Source organism: Gymnodraco acuticeps, unplaced genomic scaffold (assembly GCF_902827175.1).
Source record: "Gymnodraco acuticeps unplaced genomic scaffold, fGymAcu1.1, whole genome shotgun sequence".
Taxonomy (NCBI): Eukaryota; Metazoa; Chordata; class Actinopteri; order Perciformes; family Bathydraconidae; genus Gymnodraco; species Gymnodraco acuticeps.
In genome coordinates this window covers 807,648-828,901 of record NW_022989799.1, presented here as the reverse complement: position 1 = coordinate 828,901, position 21,254 = coordinate 807,648, and the positions used below count along the sequence as shown (strand labels likewise).

General features: G+C 42.2%; 1 protein-coding gene and 1 long non-coding RNA gene across 2 annotated transcripts; one reads left to right on the top strand and one right to left on the bottom strand.

Moving 5' to 3' along the window:
• Positions 1-5,214: 5,214 nt before the first annotated feature.
• On the top strand, positions 5,215-14,576 carry fam98a (family with sequence similarity 98 member A). The gene is given in 16 exon segments (XM_034223320.1): positions 5,215-5,393; positions 6,129-6,277; positions 7,134-7,268; positions 9,446-9,635; positions 11,686-11,738; positions 11,741-11,766; positions 11,848-11,964; positions 12,519-12,569; positions 12,571-12,687; positions 13,164-13,218; positions 13,221-13,387; positions 13,390-13,530; positions 13,532-13,736; positions 13,739-13,831; positions 13,834-13,851; positions 13,854-14,576. Coding segments are annotated over 16 exon segments (1,632 nt in total). The 5' UTR covers positions 5,215-5,355; the 3' UTR covers positions 13,931-14,576.
• On the bottom strand, positions 11,010-21,120 carry LOC117550805. The gene is made up of 2 exons (XR_004569709.1): positions 20,878-21,120; positions 11,010-12,096 (listed from the first exon to the last, which is right to left on the bottom strand). It is a non-coding gene; the product is annotated as an uncharacterized LOC117550805 (long non-coding RNA).
• Between the last annotated feature and the right edge of the window lie 134 nt (positions 21,121-21,254).

Genomic DNA, 21,254 nt, shown 5'->3' with positions numbered 1-21,254 from the left:
ACAGCTCGAGCCTGTAACATGAAATCAAACCCCAGCAGAATAGCTTGTGTTGCCCCTCGCACTACATGCATACTTGCCAACCCTCCTGATTTTCGCGGGAGACTCCCGATTTCATTGCCCACTCCCGGTTTCCTCCCGGGGTCATATTTCTCCCGCATTTCTCCCGATTTCTGACAAAATCAGATTTACTCAGGACTGTTTCCACTCGGACTTTAATACAGCTACACCATTGTTTGGTTTCCATGGTAGCGCATCTCTTTAGCAGCGCGCGCAACTGAAAATCTGAGAGGGTGAGGAAGATTGTCACAGAAAACTGAACAAGAATCGACAACAAGATCCTCTGCTCACTCCTTTCCTGTAAAATACAGGTCCAGCCCACACATATGCTACAGGCCGCAAGGCAGTGCACTTACCACTACAATAAGCATGTTACTGTTAATCTAATACAGCTCCGGCGATGATCCACTAGCACCCCCCCCCCCCGCGGTGGTTTTGAAATGCCCCCAACATTTCTGGAGTCTCAAGGTTGGCAAGTATGACTACATGTACAGCCTGCTCCCAATGTTTGCCCCCCAACTGTATGGGGAGAGTCACAGTACCCAGAGTGTCCAACAATTGACCATTTACTGTGCGTGAAAAAGTGTACTGGGTATTTAGTAGGGCTGCACGGTATTGAAAAAAACTGACATCGCGATTTCCCCCCCCCCCCCCGCGGTATATATTGCGGGGTTTTTTAACCTGTTAAACCCCAAAGTCCCGGCGGGTACTTTACTTTTTTTTTTCACGACAGTGTCTCAGGGGATCGTAATATTTAAGAACCTATTAATGTGTTATACCAGATTAACGGAAATAATCTCAGCTAACTGACGATACAAACCATTTTTACCAAAACAAAAACACAAGTCTCATAAGAAACATCTAAATGACCCCTGAGCGAAAAATGCTAACGCACTTTGGCACAGAACTCAAGATAAAAGTACCCTTATTATTACTTATCGTAGCTGCACTTACAAGATATCCGATTAAAGCTGAGGTTCCACAGATTATTTAGGTCAGGGGTGGGGAACCTCCGGCCCCCGGGCCGTATACGGCCCACGAGACAATTTGATAGGGCCCTCGAGGTAACACATGCAAAAAAGAAAAAAAATTAAGAAATCTAGACCGCAAAATAATTAAACAAGCGAGTGCCTGTTTTTCCTGGCCACGGTCAGGGTCCTTGAACACAACACGAGCCTAACGTGTCATCACGTGGTATAGGTCTCGTCCGACAGGGGTTTAGAGCAGCCGGAGAGCAGAGCACCAGAACGCCGCTCCGGGCCGGGACTTCACAAATGTCAGTAGCCATAAGGAGCCGTACACATGCCGCAGTTTTTGCGTGGCTGTGTCTTTAGTTGTAAGCCCAGTGGCGATCTGTTCATCTGTCATACTGATCATACAGTCAATAACTTTGTTGTTATTAGCATCTGGTTAGCTAGCTATGCTAACGAATATAAGAAGCTTTTTCTCCAACCAGTGAGGTAAAGGCACATCTTTATATGATCATTATAGTTATAAAAAAATAAGAGAATAAAGTAAACGGGTATAAAATACTATATGACAGTAAAAAAAAGTTGTTATTAATAAACAAGAATAGTTTGAAAGGGGAGTGATTTGTAAAATATCCATAAAGAAAAAGAAAATCTGCTTCCAGTTCTGTTTCATATGGGTGTTGAGAGATGTATCCATAGATCTACTAATGTTGCTCTTAAAGTGCACCAGATTTATGCTTTTAACTTCAATATTTAAAAAAAAATCTTCTCGGGAGAACATGCCCCCGGACCCCCCTAGAGGAGGTTACGTCCCCCCCCCCCCCACTTAAATCATGTTCACATGGATAGGAAACGAAATTGCACACATCTTGTGTCCTTATCTTTCTGTTTTGATGGTCATGCCACAACCGTGCACGTGCATGCATGCGCGTGTCATGGTAAAATATCTGGATTAAGAGGTTGCTTTTTCTTTGCACAGCATGAAAGAAAGGCCAAATTAATGGGCTGTGATTTTAGTATTTTTAAGCAGACGTCAATAATTTGAACGGCCCTCGGAGGATGTTAAAAAAAGAGACGGAGAAAGGTTCCCCACCCCTGATTTAGGTATATAGTATCATCACTGAGTGATCTGAACTCGGACAGGGGAAGCAAACACAGACATCACAACACGTACCTTTACGTAGCTTCTAGGGGAGATGTCTCACCGTAGCTGTCAATCTGATCAAAAGACGTGTTCAATGGCATTAAAACGAGAAAGAAAAAACGCGGCTGAATCGGTTAATCCATAGGTTTTTAACGCCTCTGTATAAAAAAAAGGATTTAATTTATAATCCATAATTCCATTTTTATGTAAATATCGCAGATGGTAGCCACCAGAGTGGCTACCATTAGCAGCATTTTTTAATGAATAAAACCGCACATCCCTGCGGTGTGAATACCGCGCATGCGCATACCGCGGTTATCGCCATGACACGGTATATCGTTCAGCCCTAGTATTTAGCACACGTTTACGTAAGGCAGACATGGACATTCTGAAGTCCTCAGAAATAAGTGAAACATTGGACCCACAGCCCCACCTAGTGTCAGCAGAAAGTATTAAAATAATGATTACAACAAAATGAAAAAAATAAATTAAAATAGATATAAAATATATTTTAAGATCATGTTTAATCATCTGATTCGTCTGTACATTGCTGTTTTATATGTGTTCTTCTAATTAGTGTCTACAGTGTGTGCCTATTGAGCTGTTTGTTTAGAGCCATGTGGGACAAAACCCGATCCTGCCCCTCCCTCTTACTGTCTAAGTGAACGGTGACTGTAAAAACTACACTGCGCATGCTCAGAATATTTTCCTATTTAATGTGTGTGGCAAAAAATAATGACCATAGGGGCATAGAGCTGCCATCCCCACCATACGTCAGCTCACATCATTCAGAGCTGATTGGCTGTAAGTATGTGTGCCGCGAAAAGTGTGGTGTGTGAAGAGCAGGTGAAGAGGAGAGAGATGCATCCTAAAACCAGGAAGTAAGCTGCGCATGGCTTCCCTCCACAAAAAAGCAATGAGATCTCTCCATAGGATTTTAGAAAATAGCTCAAAATAAGACCTGTGGGAAACGTAGCTGATAGATAAATGTAAGTTTTGTTCAGCCGGATAAGATCCACATGTCAACCCTACTTATATAATTTTCGAATCATAAATCCATCATTTAGATTTATGATAGACTTTTGAAACTACAAGAAGATAAGCAGGACTTTTACAAAAAAGTAATAGAGATTTTTGTCCAGAAGGATAGGCAAATGGACTTCATCTTCAAGTCAAGGTAAGAACACCATTTTATTGAAAATGGGATCTTACTAAGAGAGAACAATTCAATATTGAAATGATAAAATTACATTTTTTGGGTATCCTTTTGTTGAACTGTCTGTTTAAAATTAATTGAAGCATCAGACTAAAGAGGCTTTTGAAAATATAATATTCTGATTTAGGTCAAAATATAATATTTGTAAACCTGAAGAGTCAGTGTCAGTGCCTCACCAGCCATGAACCTCACTGCAGAAGTTTATATATAGACATCTAAGTTGTTTGTGCCCCACCACTTTTGTATAGAAACGCCACTGAGCATTACAGTCGAAAACACCAGCCGATGGTGAATTTAGCGCTGCATCAACAGCAGGATGCGGAGGACAGTAGGGCAAACCAGGCGTGTTCAACCTCATTGCCTGCCTGGCCCGCTCACAACGCCCAGCAATTATCAACGCCTCCTCCATATCAGTCGCCCCCTGTTCATGGCATTTTGCTTGAAGTGCAGGATCGAGGCCAGCCAAAAAACGTCTGAATTTCTCACCATTTACTGCAGCGTGGTCATAATCGGGAAAAGCCTCAGCCACGAGTCTGAAAATGTCCGCCGCATACACCTCCAAACATTCGTTCGCCTGGCGGGGCCGTGCAGATACAGACGTCTGGAAATAAAGCAGGAACTGTCTCTGGCCAAAAGCCTCCGCCAGCTTCTCCTTCACACGTTCGTAATCACACTGCACATCTGCCGGCAAGGTGTCCCACAGCAGGAACGCTGCACCGTCCAGTCTGGTAGGTAGAATGTTCAGCAAGGTAGCTGCGTAGCTCGTGCCCCTAGCACCCCTCGTCTAAGCACGAACAGCGGCTTCAAACTGTTTTATCCATGTAGCGAACTGCCTCTGACCGTCACCCCTAAACATCGACGGCAGCTCCACTTTAATATCATTACTCACAGAACCAGTCCAAGAAGCAGTACATCCGTTATAATCGTCTTCCATATCGCCGTCACTCTTCATTCCTCCGAACACGACGCTTCGACGCTAGCACCGTTAGCACAGCTAGCCAGCAGAGCCGACCAGAAAGTCCAGTAATTGTCCACAGAAAATAATAATCCAAGAGCAGATAAAACACACTCCGATACCGCTGCCACCAATGTAACGTCCGAGGTGTTAAGGCTTCAAAGATACTTCTGTGTAACAAAAACTCATGAACTTAGTACTTGTTGGAGCGTCCGTCCCATATAGCGCCTCCGTTTATTATTGTCGAGTCACACCACACTCTCCTTCACCACTCCAGGACTGCGCATGCTCACAAGTTACAACACATGACATTTCAACCCAATGCTTACACTATTCACCACAATGAAACACGTCCGAATATCATGCAAAGCTGCCTGCCTGTTTTCATTCAATTCTCCCTGCCTGATCTTTTTAATGTTCAATGTTAACCATTTGTGCAGATAGCATGAAGTAATAAAAGATCGCCGAAGCTAATGTAGCGTTAGCCTTAGCATGTCTCCCTCGGGGGCATCCGGGCTTAAAGGTGTATTATAGAATGATCACACCGGTGTGACAGTAATCTTCAAAGGGTTCACGAAATATGACAACTACTCTACGGTTTAACACTTTGGTTAACTTAATATTACTTCATGTTAAGGCTAATAAAAAAGGACAAGGCTAAGCCGGCTGCTAACTAACGTGCTTGCTACTAGCTAGGTAGCTAACGTGGTCCAGCCAGCCATAGATATATATATATATAAACAAATATATTTGTCCCGTTTATATATAGACACATATATTTTATATATAATATATTCTTATGGGGCATCTCTCTGCCTGAGACATCAAAAGGTTTTCTCCTCCCATGATGTCCTGTTTCCACCCCTGTCCACGCGGTGGCGGTAAGGCGCCTCTAAAATGGTCTGACAGCCGCCAATAAACAAGTAGAAGAAGAAGTTCAACGTGTATCAGCTGAGCTGGCTGATAACTCTTCCATAGTAGCTGATTTAGAGCATAACCACAGAATATTGGGATGGAGAATGATACTCTCGTCTCTCTTGAAGATTTAGGGTGAGTTATAAAAGTGACATGTGTGCCTCTGTGGGAACATTATGTGCGCAAGCTGCCATTCAAATGAAGCTTATCAGTCTTTCTTATTTTGGCTTTGAAGTGTAGCTTGCTTTAGCATAACGGCTAACTTGCCTTTAGCTAACAGTTAGTGCAACGGTGATGTTTTTTCATTGCTAATCATGTGAACATTAGCCACTTGTGTGCTGACCAGTATTAATAGACGTTCAGGCTTTTTACATGTTGTGCCAGCAGCTGCGTCAGCACAAGCTGCTCCCATAATTCCCATCAGAGCTCCAACACATTCCTGTCATTTCCCATTCCAGCTCCTCTTTCTAAAAATACACCACCTATTCATTACTATCCTTAAATATATTGTAGCCTCTCACAATGCAGTACACGTCCTGTGCCAGTATTGAGGTGGCATCACCTTTCACTGTGTGCAATTTTACCAAGAACAAAAACCAAGAGAAAAATAGAGAACAACATATTTATGAAAGATGTAGAAAACCTGAACTGCCTGCAATTACCCTTCACAATAGGCAAGAAAAGTATTAGTTTTTCAGTTTTTAAAATGTGCTTAGTCTTGATAGGCAAAGGAACTTCGTACTTGAGTGTGGACTGGAGTCTGCTCTTTGAACCTCAGGACAGCTTATCACTGCTGCATGCTGTCCTGATGGAGCCTCGCGCCGTGCCTGTCCGGGTGGAGGTGCTTTAACATGATCTGTGTGTCTGCAGGTACCAGGGCCCTCTGTTGGAGGATGGAGCTCTGGATGGTGCATTGAGCGGAGGAGCAGCTTCCCCTGAGTTCACTAAGCTCTGTGCCTGGATCAGCACCGAGCTGAGGCTCTACTGCCAGCTGGAGGAGAATGTGCACGCCACTAACTGTGAGACTCATCACTGGTTGTTCTCTATCATGTTCTCTTGTGAGGTTGGGGTTGATGACAATGGCAAAACAAATGTCATATGTGCTTATGTTGATGACTCGTGCTGAGGTTTGGATATTGTCCAATATTGAATAATTAGGCCTGATTAGTAAGATATTATCCAATGGTAGAGGGGGGGGCTATTCTTAATCACCTGTCACCAGGCTTGGGGAGTAACGGGTTACATGTAGTTAGATTACATCATTATGATACAAAAAACAGGTAACCGTATTCGATTACAAATACATTAAAAAACAAGTAATCAAATTACTGCTACATTTAAAAAAGAAAATGGAGATTACTAGCAGGATAACAATGTTTATTATATTATTAAATGTCGATGTACTGAATGAATTGTTTGAATGGTTTATATTTATGCTACTTTGGTTCTTCTTTATTTTAAATGTATTGTATAATGCAGTAGGTGGATACCTAGGTAGGTGGATTTATTAAACAAAAATATAGTCTATGCTTTTGATTAATATATTACATTTACAGAGAGTTTGTAAAATGTACTGTTACTATTTTTTATATGAAATATCTCGGTTTCTTCTTTCCTAAGGTTACATCGTTGCATACACACATCTTAATGATATTTATACTGTCTTGTTTTCATTTGCATTGTATTTGATATTGAGGCAATCAGGTGACATTACTTTCATATTGTGATATTCAGATTAGGTTACTGATGTTTTTGACATGTAACTAGTTATTGTAACAGACACGTTCTCTCTAAGAGAGAGAGAGCAGACCTTTTCCTTGTCTTATGTCATCATGTTTAATGTGTTCGTCTACCCTGCCCCCCCCCCCCCCGCAGGTCCGAGTGAGGCCGAGGCCTTCCAGCTGGAGATGAGCGCCTGCTGTCGGAGCTGGCCTGTCCGTAACCCTGTCCTCGCCAGCGGAGACATCACCCAGAGGTTCCTGAACAGCACCGACTGCCTGCTGCTCCTCAGTAAGATACAGCAACTAATGCCACTTTACTTGGTTACTCACTGCTGAAAGTAATTAGTTACACTACTAGTTACATTACTTTTGGATTACTCTGTAACATCACCTTAGATGGGCCATAAATCAAATGACAAAAAACAATATATAGTTTAACCTCATTAAGCCCAGATCAGCACAAATCCTTAATCTAATAAGGACAGTACTGCATACAGACCTCAGCCTTGTTTTCTTAGCTGAGTTACTTGTAGCGCGTTACCCCCAACCCTGGTTATCATACAATACTAAACGCATTGGTGTGACAGTGACAGTAACCAGTGGACAGTACCAACTGAACAAAGTAACATCTGGTATCCATGAGTAGTACTCTCAAATAATTTGCTATTTAGAGCAACTATTTTGTTACTGTGTTTTTTAAAAAGGTGTGTAGAGCAACAAGTCTGGATGTTCCACTGTTTAATTTTCCACCATACTGTAAGCTGTTCTTCCAGCAAATATCCTGACATTTCAAACAAAGGTGTAACTAGTGATGTTAATAACAGCAGGTAGTCGTTAAGGTGTGTCTGTGTTGTTCATGATGGCTAGTTGCCACACTCAAAGCTGGACAGATATTTCCTTATAATGTTGCACGTTGCTGTGCAGCTACATTAATCCCTGCGCTGCTCACACTGAACCTCACGCTGACCTCACGCTGAACCTCACGCTGAACCTCAACTCTGACCTCACTCTGAACTCACGCTGAACCTCACGCTGATCCTCACTGACTCACGCTGATCCTCACGCTGAACCTCACTCTGAGACCTCACGCTGAACCTCACGCTGAACCTCACGCTGAACCTCACTCTGAACCTCACTCTGAACCTCACACTGAACCTCACTCTGAACCTCACTCTAACCCTCACTCTGAACCTCACTCTGAACCTCACACTGAACCTCACTCTGAACCTCACGCTGAACCTCACTCTAACCCTCACGCTGAACCTCACTCTGAACCTCACTCTAAACCTCACGTTGAACCTCTCTAACCCTCACGCTGAACCTCACTCTGAACCTCACTCTGAACCTCACTCTAACCTTCACACTGAACCTCACGCTGAACCTCACTCTAACCCTCACTCTGAACCTCACTCTGAACCTCACGCTGAACCTCACTCTAACCCTCACTCTGAACCTCACTCTGAACCTCACTCTGAACCTCACGCTGAACCTCACTCTAACCCTCACTCTGAACCTCACGCTGAACCTCACTCTGAACCTCATTCTAACCCTCACACTGAACCTCACTCTGAACCTCACTCTGAACCTCACTCTGAACCTCACTCTGAACCTCACTCTGAACCTCACTCTGAACCTCACTCTGAACCTCACTCTAACCTTCACACTGAACCTCACGCTGAACCTCACTCTAACCCTCACTCTGAACCTCACTCTGAACCTCACGCTGAACCTCACTCTAACCCTCACTCTGAACCTCACTCTGAACCTCACTCTGAACCTCACGCTGAACCTCACTCTAACCCTCACTCTGAACCTCACGCTGAACCTCACTCTGAACCTCATTCTAACCCTCACACTGAACCTCACTCTGAACCTCACTCTGAACCTCACGCTGAACCTCACAAGATAAATGTATCCTCATTGTTGACACAAAGAGAGACCAACAGTGAACTTTGCAATGTTACCATAAACAAGACCAAAAGAAAAATGGGAAGCAACATTTATTTTGAAAGATGCAGACAACCTGAACTGCCGGTTATAAAGCAGCTACAGTTTTATGTGTAGATACTTTATTCATCCCACATTGGGAAATTCTTGTGTTACAGGAGCAACAGTGTGTTTAAACATAATAAAATGAAAAAATAAACGGTACATTTTAAAATCTAAACATAGTAGAAAGACATATCACAAATAATACACAATATAAAAGTAATATTAAAACAATATGTACCATTTATAATGGATCTTTTGACAGCTGACCAAACATTGGTCTATGACAGGTGGATTTCTGTATGCCAGAACAATGAATTCAATCATTCTTAAATACATTTCTGGTGTATTTTCTGTTGTTATTTTGTTACTTTGATTTGGTCAATTTCACATAGCATTGAAACAGTTTCTAAATATGACTTTCTGAAACATAAGTAGGCTGTGAATACATTTTAACCCATCCATTTTTTTCCGCAGCCTTCCTGGTGTCTGAGTTGGAGGCGTCGAGGATGATCCTGGTTAATAAGCCTGAAAAGAAAAGCCAGGAGTCGGGCAGCCCCATGTTCCTGGAGCTGAAGGGCATCTGCATGGCCCTGGGCATGTCCAAGCCTCCAGCCAACATCACTATGTTCCAGTTCTTCAGCGGCATAGAGAAGAAGGTCAGTAGGTCTGGAGACAGACGATGGATGCTCTGACAAGAAAAAGTGAACAGGGTTTACCTGCATCTCAAGCTGCCATTCCGCCTGAGTTCCTGACAGTAGCTGCAGAAAACCCTCCAGTGCTGTCGGATTGTAAAAGTCATAGTGTGTCAATCGACCATTTGAATCTTTTTCTCTATGCCTTTTTATTGTTTTTCATGTTTAGGCATAAACATGCCAATGGTAAATTAAGTAATAAGATATTATTAAATACTCTGTTACAAGTAAAAGTCCTGCATTTAAAATCTTATTTAAAGGTCCCATGTCATGGCCATTTCCACTGATCATAATTCCATTGTTGAGGTCTACTAGAATAGATTTATATTGTGCAATTTTCCAAACTCACATTGGTTTCTCAAACAGCATCTCTGTAAACTACGTGTATTCACTGAATTTCACTCTCTGCCTTTAACGGCTCGTTGTAGCTCCAATAGCTCCAGCCCCCACCCTCCCTGTGAGCACAGTGTGCTCTGATTGGTCGGGACGTTGTGAATCGCGCTAAGCTCCGTGGAGGTGTTGTTTCCTTGTTTAGCGATACACAGGGAAACACAGCCAAACTCATCCTGAGCACACACAAAGTCACAGCCAAAGTAAAAACAATAAGTGTGGCTTGATATTGAGTAAGAAAAAGGTTGATAAACACTGAGAGAATGGGTCTGCAGAGAGAATGGGTCTGTAGAGAGAACGGGTCTGCAGAGAGAACGGGTCTGCAGAGAGAATGGGTCTGTAGAGAGAATGGGTCTGCAGTGAGAATGGGTCTGCAGAGAGAATGGGTCTGCAGAGAGAATGGGTCTGTAGAGAGAATGGGTCTGCAGAGAGAATGGGTCTGCAGAGAGAATGGGTCTGTAGAGAGAATGGGTCTGTAGAGAGAATGGGTCTGCAGTGAGAATGGGTCTGCAGAGAGAATTTCGCCGCGACCCCAACTGTCTGTTATCAGCCTGCAGCCAGGGAGGAGAAATCAGCAGAGCTGCTTGCACTGAGTGTGTGAGGAAGTCCGTGGATTGGTCAATTTGAACCAATCAGCGGGGGCTTAACGTAACGGCTCCACGGATTGGTCCATTTCGTTCCGGGTACGGTTGACATCATGCGTACCCGGAAGAATCAAATGGACAGTGACGTATCTCCAACGAGGCGTTCTGGGGAGGTATTCTCTGTGTTAGAGTTTACTCGCTACAGGGTGTACTTCGAGGGTTTTGACTCTGCACACCGTTTACATGCATAAAACCTTCATAACACACAAGGGGACGGGTAATAACCGGAAAACCATGACATGGGACCTTTAAGTAAAGCACTATAGTATTTGCATCAAAATATACTAAAAGTAGTTAAGCATAAACGGTCCATTTCAGAATCATATATGTTTATTAAATGACTGTATTACAGCCGCCTGAAAAAATGAAGAGACCGCTCCAAATTGTTCTTGAATCTCAATCTCTACATGTATGGCAGCCATTCCATTCCAGTGTCTGTTGAATTCCAACACAGAGGACATGTTTTCAGTAGCTTATAGAATCAAATAAAAAGATGTTAATTTGACTTAAACACATATAAATAATGAAACCAGAGGAACCGATAATGCTGCAGGGGTCTCTTCCTTATTTCCAGAGCTGTATGTTTGTTTTCACCTTTAGTCTATCACAGCTGTAAAGGTTGCACTCATTTGAATTACTGTAATACTGCTGCTGAATTATTTTATATTTATTGTTTAGTGTAGTTATTATTTTTGCAAAGGTATCATCTTAATCTGTAAAGTAGCTAAATCAGTCAGATAAATGTAATGGAGTAAAAAATACAATTTTGACTTTCTAAATGTAGTGGAGTAAGAAATATATAAAGTAGCATAACATTGAAAAATACACAGGTCTCGTATAAAATGCCTCATAATTATACTTGTGTACAGTACTTGAATAAATGTACAACAATGTGTCAATGAGCCTTACACATTGCTATCCTAAGTGTGGTTTAATATGTTGTATTTTCTGTTTGATCTACCATCGAAATGTCCATATATCTTCCCAGCTGAAAAGAAGCCATGAGTAAAGTCCCACCACATCACGTAGGAGAGCCTCTGATGAAGAAGCCCTTGGACCTGTGCACGTGGTGAATAACGAAACACTATCAAGAAACAGAACGTTTTTTAAGGAAACATATAACAATACATTACAATTCTCTCTTTTCCAGGAAAAAATTGAAGCCATCAACCAAGCACTTGTGAATGAGTATGAAATGAGAAGGAAAATGTTGTTGAAACGTCTCGATGTGACCGTGCAGTCCTTCGGTTGGTCTGACAGAGCCAAGGTACGTGGAAGCTTCCTCATTGTGGATGAAGCACAACTGAAGCATTTCACAGAGGACGTCTGGACACTTTGTGTTTACTTAGCAATATCTAGGTTGGGCCCCTCTTGTTCACGTGTGTGTTCTTTTGCCCTGCTGAGGGGAGAAAGGAGTTTAACAAGGGAAGGAAAGTGAATGTAAATGCCATACATAGACACCGAAGCATGTAGATGCATTAGAAAACGATTACTTACGAGTATTGTCAATATCAATAAGTGTGACTTTGTTGATTTAATTGTTTATTTTTTATAAAAACTTGAAAATGCTTTCACTATTTTCTAATCGATTTTTATTTTTTCTGTCATTCCATTAAATCAATCCAAGTGGGACTACGTGACACAATATTATACCCTTTAAATCGCTGCTTCTGATTGACTATCATATTCAAAAATAAATCAAATCAATCCTGCACACCATAAGTGGTACAACATATATATATATATAAAACATGACGGATATATTGAATATATTGTTGTCTCATAAAATGAAAACCCTCCCTTGTGTTTGTCTCTTTACAGACGCATGCTGAGAAGTTGGCCAGTGTTTACCAGCCGCTGCGTTCTGCTCTCTGCCACCAAAAGTAACATCTCTGTCGCTCACCTCCTCGCTGCTCGACAAGACTTCTCCAAGATCCTGCGCACGAGCAGTGGCAAGATCCGGGAGAAGACTGCCTGTGCCATTAATAAGGTAGGTTCAAAACTGAGGAGTCAAACGTTTTCATGCAATATTCAATGCTGTGCATTCCCGTCTCTGTTTATAAGTGCAAGAAGTAATGTTCTCATGACTGTTCTGTGTTGCATAGCACATGTTTGGCCATTTAAATATGGGCTAAAGCTGTTTGAAGTAAACAGTTCAATAACTGATGATTACATATTACCAGTGCAGTGGCTGTTTGGAGCGTGTTCCGAATCAGTCAGAGTGCTCAACACTGCTGCAATATTCCAAAATCCAATGGAAAATTCCATGCTTTTTGGCGAGGGAGCCCTTGCAATGCTAACTTCTGGGCTAATGCTAACTCCACTCTACGAAGGAAGCCCTGATAGACTAAAGAGCCAGCAGACGGTCTTTACATAATTGGATTTATGATACTTTCCTTTGTGCCGTCAAGTGACAGAAACTAGAGCTAAACAAAGCAAAGATTTAAACGTGTGTCTATTTTTCAGGTTCTAATGGGCCGAGTCCCCAGACAGGGGGGGCCGCCCTGTGAGATCGAGGCTCCTCCCCAGAGATGCCCTCCTGGCAGAAGCGTCAGGATGCCCCCCAAGGCGGAGGACACTACAGTGGGAGTGGGCATGGAGGCAGCAGGGGGGTCTACGACCAATACTCCCAAGGTGGACGTGGAGGATATGAGAGAGGAGGTGGTAGAGGAGGAGGAGGGTGGAGGAGGAGGAGGAGGGGAGGAGGAGAGGAGGAGGAGGAGGAGGCAGCAGCAGCAGCAGCAGAGGGGGGAAGGTGCAGGGAGGCTGGGGAGAAGGAGGTGGAGGAGGGAGAGGCTCCTACAACCAGGGCCACTATCAAGATGCAGGAGGTTCATCAGGGGGGAGGAGGGAGAGGGGGCTACGGAGGAGGAGGGAACAACCAAGCAGGCTTTCAGGACTCTGCTTTCCACGGAGGAGGCGGAGGCGGTCACCATGACAATAACCATCAGGAGAGAGGCGGGGGTCGAGGAGGGTCGCGGGGGCAGGGGAAGAGGAGCCGAGGAGGAGGAGCAGAGGAGGAGAGTAGGAGAGTAGGAGAGTAGGAGGAGCAGGAGGAGCAGGAGGAGGAGCAGGAGGAGGAGCAGGAGGAGCAGGAGGAGGACAAGGTGGAGGCTGGGGAGGGAGAGGGGGGCAGAATTTAATCAAGGAGGACAGTTGAACAGTTCTTCCAACAAGGCGGGCAGCACTACAACCAAGCTGGCTTTACTCAAGGCCGACAATACACCAGTTGAAGAAGAGTGGGGGGGGCATCGCAGCAGAGTCCACTCAAGAGACCCACTCCTCGTCATGTTAACTGATTTAAAATGCTTATGATCAGATTTAGAATTTTTAGCATGGGTAAAAGTGGATAAGATGTTAAATGAGGACCTGAGACACACAGACAACACACACTCAGTATACGCTGTTAGGTTATTGTTTTACTACAGAGAGCAGTTCTAAAGTAGGTCTTTTCTTTTTCATACTGGTGTGTTAATGTTTTTTCTGCCGCCTCAATTCAAGTATTCAACAGCTCTGCTATACATGGCTAGTCGATTCGTTGGACTCTGCTGTTTTGACCTCACATTTACACTAAATTAGCCTTATATTGGACATGTTTTTGAAAGACAGGGAAGGGTCCTGAGATTTCAGTGTTACTTTGTGTCTGACATGAGAAGTGCACTCTCTTGAAATCCTTAATATATTAATTGAATTTGACGATTACTTGAAAACGGCTTCACCTTTCCAGTTGCAGTAGATTTGACTGGAATCTCCTTTGTTACTTATTTAAGATGTCATTTTGTTCTGCTCATGGAAGATTGTGTGCATACAAATATGGATGCTGGAAGGTTTGCATGGGTGTGTGAATGGGCAATAAAATCTGAAATGAGAACATTGTGATTTTGTAGTCAAATGTTGCTTTATTATGTCTTATAGTTGATGATAATAATTCACAAACACGGTTTATATATTAGTAAATGAAGCATCAAGTTATGGTGTAGAGGCGCCAATAATTTGGCGTCAGGATATACCAAATGACATTCTGGAATTGGATTGAGCAGATTTATAATAAACTTATATATATATATCTGTTTTAATCACACTGTAACATAGCTAAGGTATTCCATTATTTCATTTAGATAGGAAATAAATAAAAACCTGAGGAGCTTTTATTTTTTAATGAATAGGTACGACGGTAGAAGTCTATTTACAGTCACACGTCGTTCATTCTATATAAATTAATGACCTACGGGAATCCAAAATGATGTTGGACAATGTTTAATCTATGTGTAATGAGCTAGTTGCACAAGATGGCGTCTATCAACTTCCGGCGGCTGGGGTGTGCGATTGTAAACTTCCGGTCTACAGTAGAGCGGTAGAGGGAAGAGCGATAGATAGCGTATAGATAGCGAGAGAGATAGCGTATAGATATTATATAGGCACTATTTTACACTCGATGTCTCCAGACCTACCGAAGGTTAACATCAGTGATGTACATCGGCTGGTACAAGCGGCAGGCTCAGCCCCAAGGAGCAAAAGAGAAAAGGGGTTCAAGATGTAGCTACATATCCTGCTACGTCGACAATTATGAAGGTAAGTGACAAACAAAGCTGTACTGGCTAACTTTGATAAATTGACAGTCTTGATACAGTGTAAAGCGTTTTAATGATGTCCTATTACGTTTTCTTGGATAACATGAATGATATCCAATTCCCAGAGGTGTGGACTCGAGTCACATGACTTGGACTCGAGTCAGACTCGAGTCACACATTTTATGACTTGAGACTCGACTTGACAACATCACAAAAGACTTGCGACTCGACTTGGACTTGAACACCAATGACTCAGGACTTGACTTGGACTTGAGCCTTCTGACTTGAGGTGACTTGCTACTTTAATTCAGAGGTCTCCAACACGCCGATCGCGAGCTACCGCTAGAAGAGCAGACTCCCGTCGGGGAAAGCAGAATCTTCAGCCGCTCCTACTCTTGCTGAGAATCCTTGCAGGCAGGGGCGGGTCTTTATTTAGCTGGGCCACCATGCGGCCAATCATATGCGAGGACACACTAGGATCATACCATTATGTGAAAGAAGGGTGGGGGCACAGCATGTGCAGAGCGACGGGGAGACGGGGAGCCGGATTTAAATGCAAGCGCGTCGGAAAAAGTCAAGAAATGAGCGAAAACCGAAAAAAGAAGCAGCATCTGGCTGCTTTTCAATGATATTGGAGAAAGCAAAGCTGAGTGCAGGATTTGTAAAATGAAAATAACCTTCAGAGCAGGGTAAACACTCAGGATTTATTGTCAGAGGTGGGAGAAGTTCAGACAATTAAAAAAAAGTTACAATCAGGGTTCCCGCGGGGTCTTAACAAGTCTTAAAAAGTCTTACATTTGATAATCAGAATTTAAGGCCTTAAAAGGTCTTAAATATGATTCAGAAGGTCTTAAAAATTATCAGATTTGAAAGGTACTTCTATGTTGCGATAGCGTCTAAATGTGTTTTGGGGGAAATGTCCGGGCTGCAAAGTAACCAGTACGGTAATAGCCTTTCAGTTCCCCCCAACAATTTGTATTGAATTAAATCAACATGGAACCAGTAATCACTAACTTTGTTTCCCCCGGCCCCTATTGGAGAACACCCAGCTAGTAACCTAGCAACCAAGCTTCAGCTCATGTAGCCTGATTGATTGATTGATTGAAAAGTTTATTAACAGCTTGTATATTGGGTACAGTACAGTACAGCTCAAAACATACAATTGTTAAGGGGATGCAGACCAGAGAAAGACTTTCGTCTTGTTTACATCAGGGTCCCCCATTTCCAATTCATCATGTCATTTAAGACATATAAGACATATTTGACATACAGATGGCTTATTTACAATTTACATACAGGTGGTTTTTTACATACAGATTGCTTATTTACAATTTTTATTTTAGATTTCGTTCTAATACATCCTAACCGGACATTTAAGACATACCAAGTCTACAGATATACAGTTAGTAACAGAGTCTAAAATGCGAGTATATACATAGCCTATCTTCGAATCTACTTACAAATAAATATGGGGAAGTGTAAGTTCAACCGTATTTGGTTGGAAAACATCTAATTTAGTGCTTGGTTGAAACCAGTGGAGGGAACGTGTTTGAAGCCCGCTGCACCTTTTGCAAAAATAAATTAGTGTTTGTTTTGCTAGTGGAGCGTTAGCTAGTGCAGCAGCAGCTAATGCAGCGTTAGCTAGTGCAGCAGCAGCTAATGCAGCAGCTCCCGCAACACACCGGGGGACCTCCGGGGCTAAGTTTGGGTCTACGTCAACCCTAAAAGCGGAGGTGCTGTAGACGCTAAATACCGTAGCTAAACACCAATCATACAACAGCAACGATGAAATAGTGTAGCCAAGGCAGCAGAGCTCTGAATATAGCTCTTGTCACTCTCTCTCAGACACACACACACACACACACACACACACACACACACACACACACACACACACACACACACACACACACACACACACACACACACACACACACACACACACACACACACTAGGGCTGCTCGATTATGGCAATAATCAAGATTATGTTGGTCAATAATTAATATCACGATTATTAAATATGATTATGATAAATATGATTACATTGTCATGTTTGTATTAATGTTTGGAACTAATTGAAGCAGGTCACCATTGTAAAAGAGGTCTATGATCTCAATGGGTTTTATCTGTATAATAAAGGTTTTGAATTGAATTGAATTGACTTTGAAAACATCCATTTATTGAACTTTAAAACAGATAATAATTTGAACAGTATCTTTTTAACTGTTGATTACCCTGAACGTATAATTCAACTGAAAAACTAATACAAAAATTAATTAAATACATGATACATTACTAAAAAATTAATTAGATCAAATATGTTGTAGTGCACTGTCACAACCTATCAAAGCAAAATAATCGTTTTTTTACGATTATGTTGTTTTCGTAATTGTGGCAGGCCAAAATCGTAATTGCGATTAAAATATGATTAATTGCACAGCCCTAACACACACACACACACACACACACACACACACACACACACACAGACGCACACTTTTTGTCTAACACGCTAACACAGTTCTGTACTGTTACGCTGTTGTGTTCAGTCACTGTTCTTATGTTGAACATGAATACATTTACTTTGTAAGTGATTATGGGACGTATTTCTTCTTTATTTACATTTTCCTTCATACTTTATTGCCGTGAAATAGGTCTTAAATTCTATTCAAAGTGGTCTTAAAAAGGTGTTAAAAAGTCTTAAATTTGAGTTGGCGAAACCTGCAGGAACCCTGTACAATAAAAAGTCCTGCATTCAAAATGTTACAAGTAAAAGTACAAAAGTATTAGCATCAAAATATACTTAAAGTACCACCTGCAGAGGGATCTAGATTCAGGTGTTCTCTTCCCCATAGAGACCGCCTCGCTGCACATTATCCCTTGCATAAAGATAGATTGTGGGTCCCTTATAACATGTTGTACATAGTAGAAATAAACATTCTGGTCACCTTAACATCAGGGATCTTATCCATTAAACTCCTTCTGAATCAAACCGTCATGGTAGCCTTACCTTACTGATCCCTCTTAAATTAGAAAAACACACGTTACTTTACCAGCAGAGAGAAATGGATTATTAAATTATTAATGTGACTAATAAAGAGCTGTTGATATTAAGTATTATTCTGTTGATCGATGTCATTACATTTGGTGAAAAAACACATAATGACTTGTTTATGACTCGTTTTGTCAAAGTTTAGGACTTGACTTGACTTGAACTTGCCCATCCTGACTTGAGACTTGACTTGGACTTGCAAAACAATGACTTGAGACTTGACTCGGACTTGAGCGCAAAGACTTGAGACTTGACTCGGACTTGCAAAACAATGACTTGGTCCCACCTCTGCCAATTCCCCACAGTTTCAAACAAAGATCTACCTTCAGGGAGAGTGAAGTGAGCATCAGGGCTAGCTGTTACAGGTCCATGAGGAAAGCATGAAAAGCCTCACGATCTCAGAGTAGGGAGAGAAAATAAAAAAGTGTTCATCGGTTCAAAGCCTCAATCAGGTTCATGTTCTGGGTTTTGATTGTGGCTAGAGTAGGGTAACCTGTGATTTAGGATTCAAATAAGCCCAGCTAGCTGACGTGTTGCAACAGATACATAGTGACAATAGAAACTGTTTGTGACAGCTGCTGTTCTTTACTGAATGGTTCGTATAATCCATGTAGTGTCCAATTATTTGTATTGGCCAGTGTTAGGTAAGTTGCTGGTTGTGTACCCTACATCTATGTTAAGCTGTTCAACGTTCTACTAACACTATTTTATGTAGTTATAATATAAGATAATACATTGAGAGAGCTGAGACAGGCAATACAAGGTATCTGTTTGAATGTCCTTAAATGACAGTATTCCAAACAGCAGAACTTCTGTGTATTGTGATGACAACCTGACATGGTTTTAGCCTTTTCCCACACCTACTACTACTGATCAGCCTGCTCTCAGCTTTCTCATTTGTCTGTGTTGTATTGAAGCAGTGTCCTAAATGTAAATACTGACATTTTGTTTTAAGAACTGTTCACCTGTGGAGATTGCAGTGACAAAGTGTTCCTGTGTAGCTGGAACAGCACTCTGCAACCACAATGTTGCACTGCTGTTCCAGACCGCACACTACTCCACACTCTACCTGGCCTGCTCAGCTGCACTGAAACAGAGCAGCGATGGCACAAGCCAAGAACCATGGTAAGTACAGTATGTGTTCACAACAATCCACGGTTTAATGAGTATTTCCTTTGTGCCAAGAGCTGATTTAGTATGTTTCATCAACAACCTTTTCAATTAATTTGACAATTATTTTGTGTAATTAATAGGGTGTGAAACCAGGCAGAGTGAGTGACATGGTGTTCATTTCCACTAAGCCAAAGCAGTTTACAGTTGCTGACGGTGTAAGCAGGTAATATATATTGTCCTAAGTAATTGTATGTAGCCTGCTACAACTTTGTGATTGTTGTCTGAGTGTAACATTGTTCTTAAAGTCCTAATTATTATATAAAGATGTTCAAAGGAGTACATGTTACAAGGCCGTGCGGGGGGAGCTGCCAGACCCAGATGGCCTCAAAGTCAGTGAGGCATACAAGGACTTCTCAGCAGACACCACGAAAAAAAACTAAAGGCTCACTACTCAACTCAACAACTAACAATCTTTCAGAGGATATGTTGGAAATGCACACATTATATATATTTTTGCATCTACTTTCTGGATATTGTACATCTGTTCATCTGTTATATAAACTAGCATTACTAAAGTGCCCGTGAAGTGCATGTTTTTGCGCCAAAATGAAATGGCAGTTTCATTCCTTACATATCATTGCGCCTGTTCATGGCTAAAATATTTTTTTAATTATTACTTAATTCATTATTAATTTTAATAATTACGGCCGTCTAAGCCTACCGGAAGTTGCAGACGATATCGGCTCTGTGACGTCACAAGATGGGCCCTGTTGTGATTGTAAACATGGCGGAGACTTTGGAAAGTGATACAAGTGCGAGAGGAAATGATTGATTTTGACAGGATAGATGAGGAAAGTGGCACAGAAGATGGAAGTGCAGGGACACTCATTGAACCCTACAGATTTGAGCCGCCATGGACGTCAAGTGGGGAGGATAATGGCGACGACATGGACGATGGGGAAGACATTGACCGGCTACAGAACACTGAATGGTTAGCAGGTTAGCAGTGACTGTGCTGTCACTGTCGATTGGAAAATAGGGGGGGGCGTGAAGACTGAAGGGTCCTTTGCCTTGTTTAAAATCTCTGCTTGGGCTCAGCCTCTGGGAAATAATTAGCTTATGTACATGTCATGTGCTAGAGTATTATTAAACTATTAAATTATTAAACCCCACTGAGATAACTTAGGCTACAGTTTACAATCTAATCACTCAGAGTCCTTTACCTCCCTGAGCTGACGTTATCTCTCTCAGTCCCACAGGAGAGGACTCTCCCTCTCCTTATTGTTGAAACAGCAAATCTCCGTTAGCTCCGAGCTAGCACCAGATGCTAACAACAACCCTGTAACTCTCTCAGTCTCTCTTTCTCTCTCGAATCGACCAGTGGCCTCTATTTGTCATGAACAATCAACGAATCTACGAAACAATGACACCAGCCAGGCTCACCTTCATCTTTTGGGAACAGAAACATCGCCACTTCGGCAGACTTGACATTAATACGGCCAGCGGCAATGCATCGCTTCCCGTGTGTTTTTCCTCCCTTTTTTCTTCACTGTCGCCTCCATTGTCAGGTTTTTCTCGATTGGCAATCACTTCCAGTCGACTCCGACACACTTTCCAGTAAAATACTCGCTCAAAAACTTTGATAAATTCGACTTTGAACAGAGAAACAATAAACTGTGATGAATGTAAACACTTCGGCGGCGACCATCTCGTGACGTCACGCAGTAGATCGCAAGCCACGCCCACGAAGGCGGAGGTCAACTGCGGATTTCCCTGCGGCAAATTCAAACTCGTCAAATTCGTTGCTATTCCAACATCTT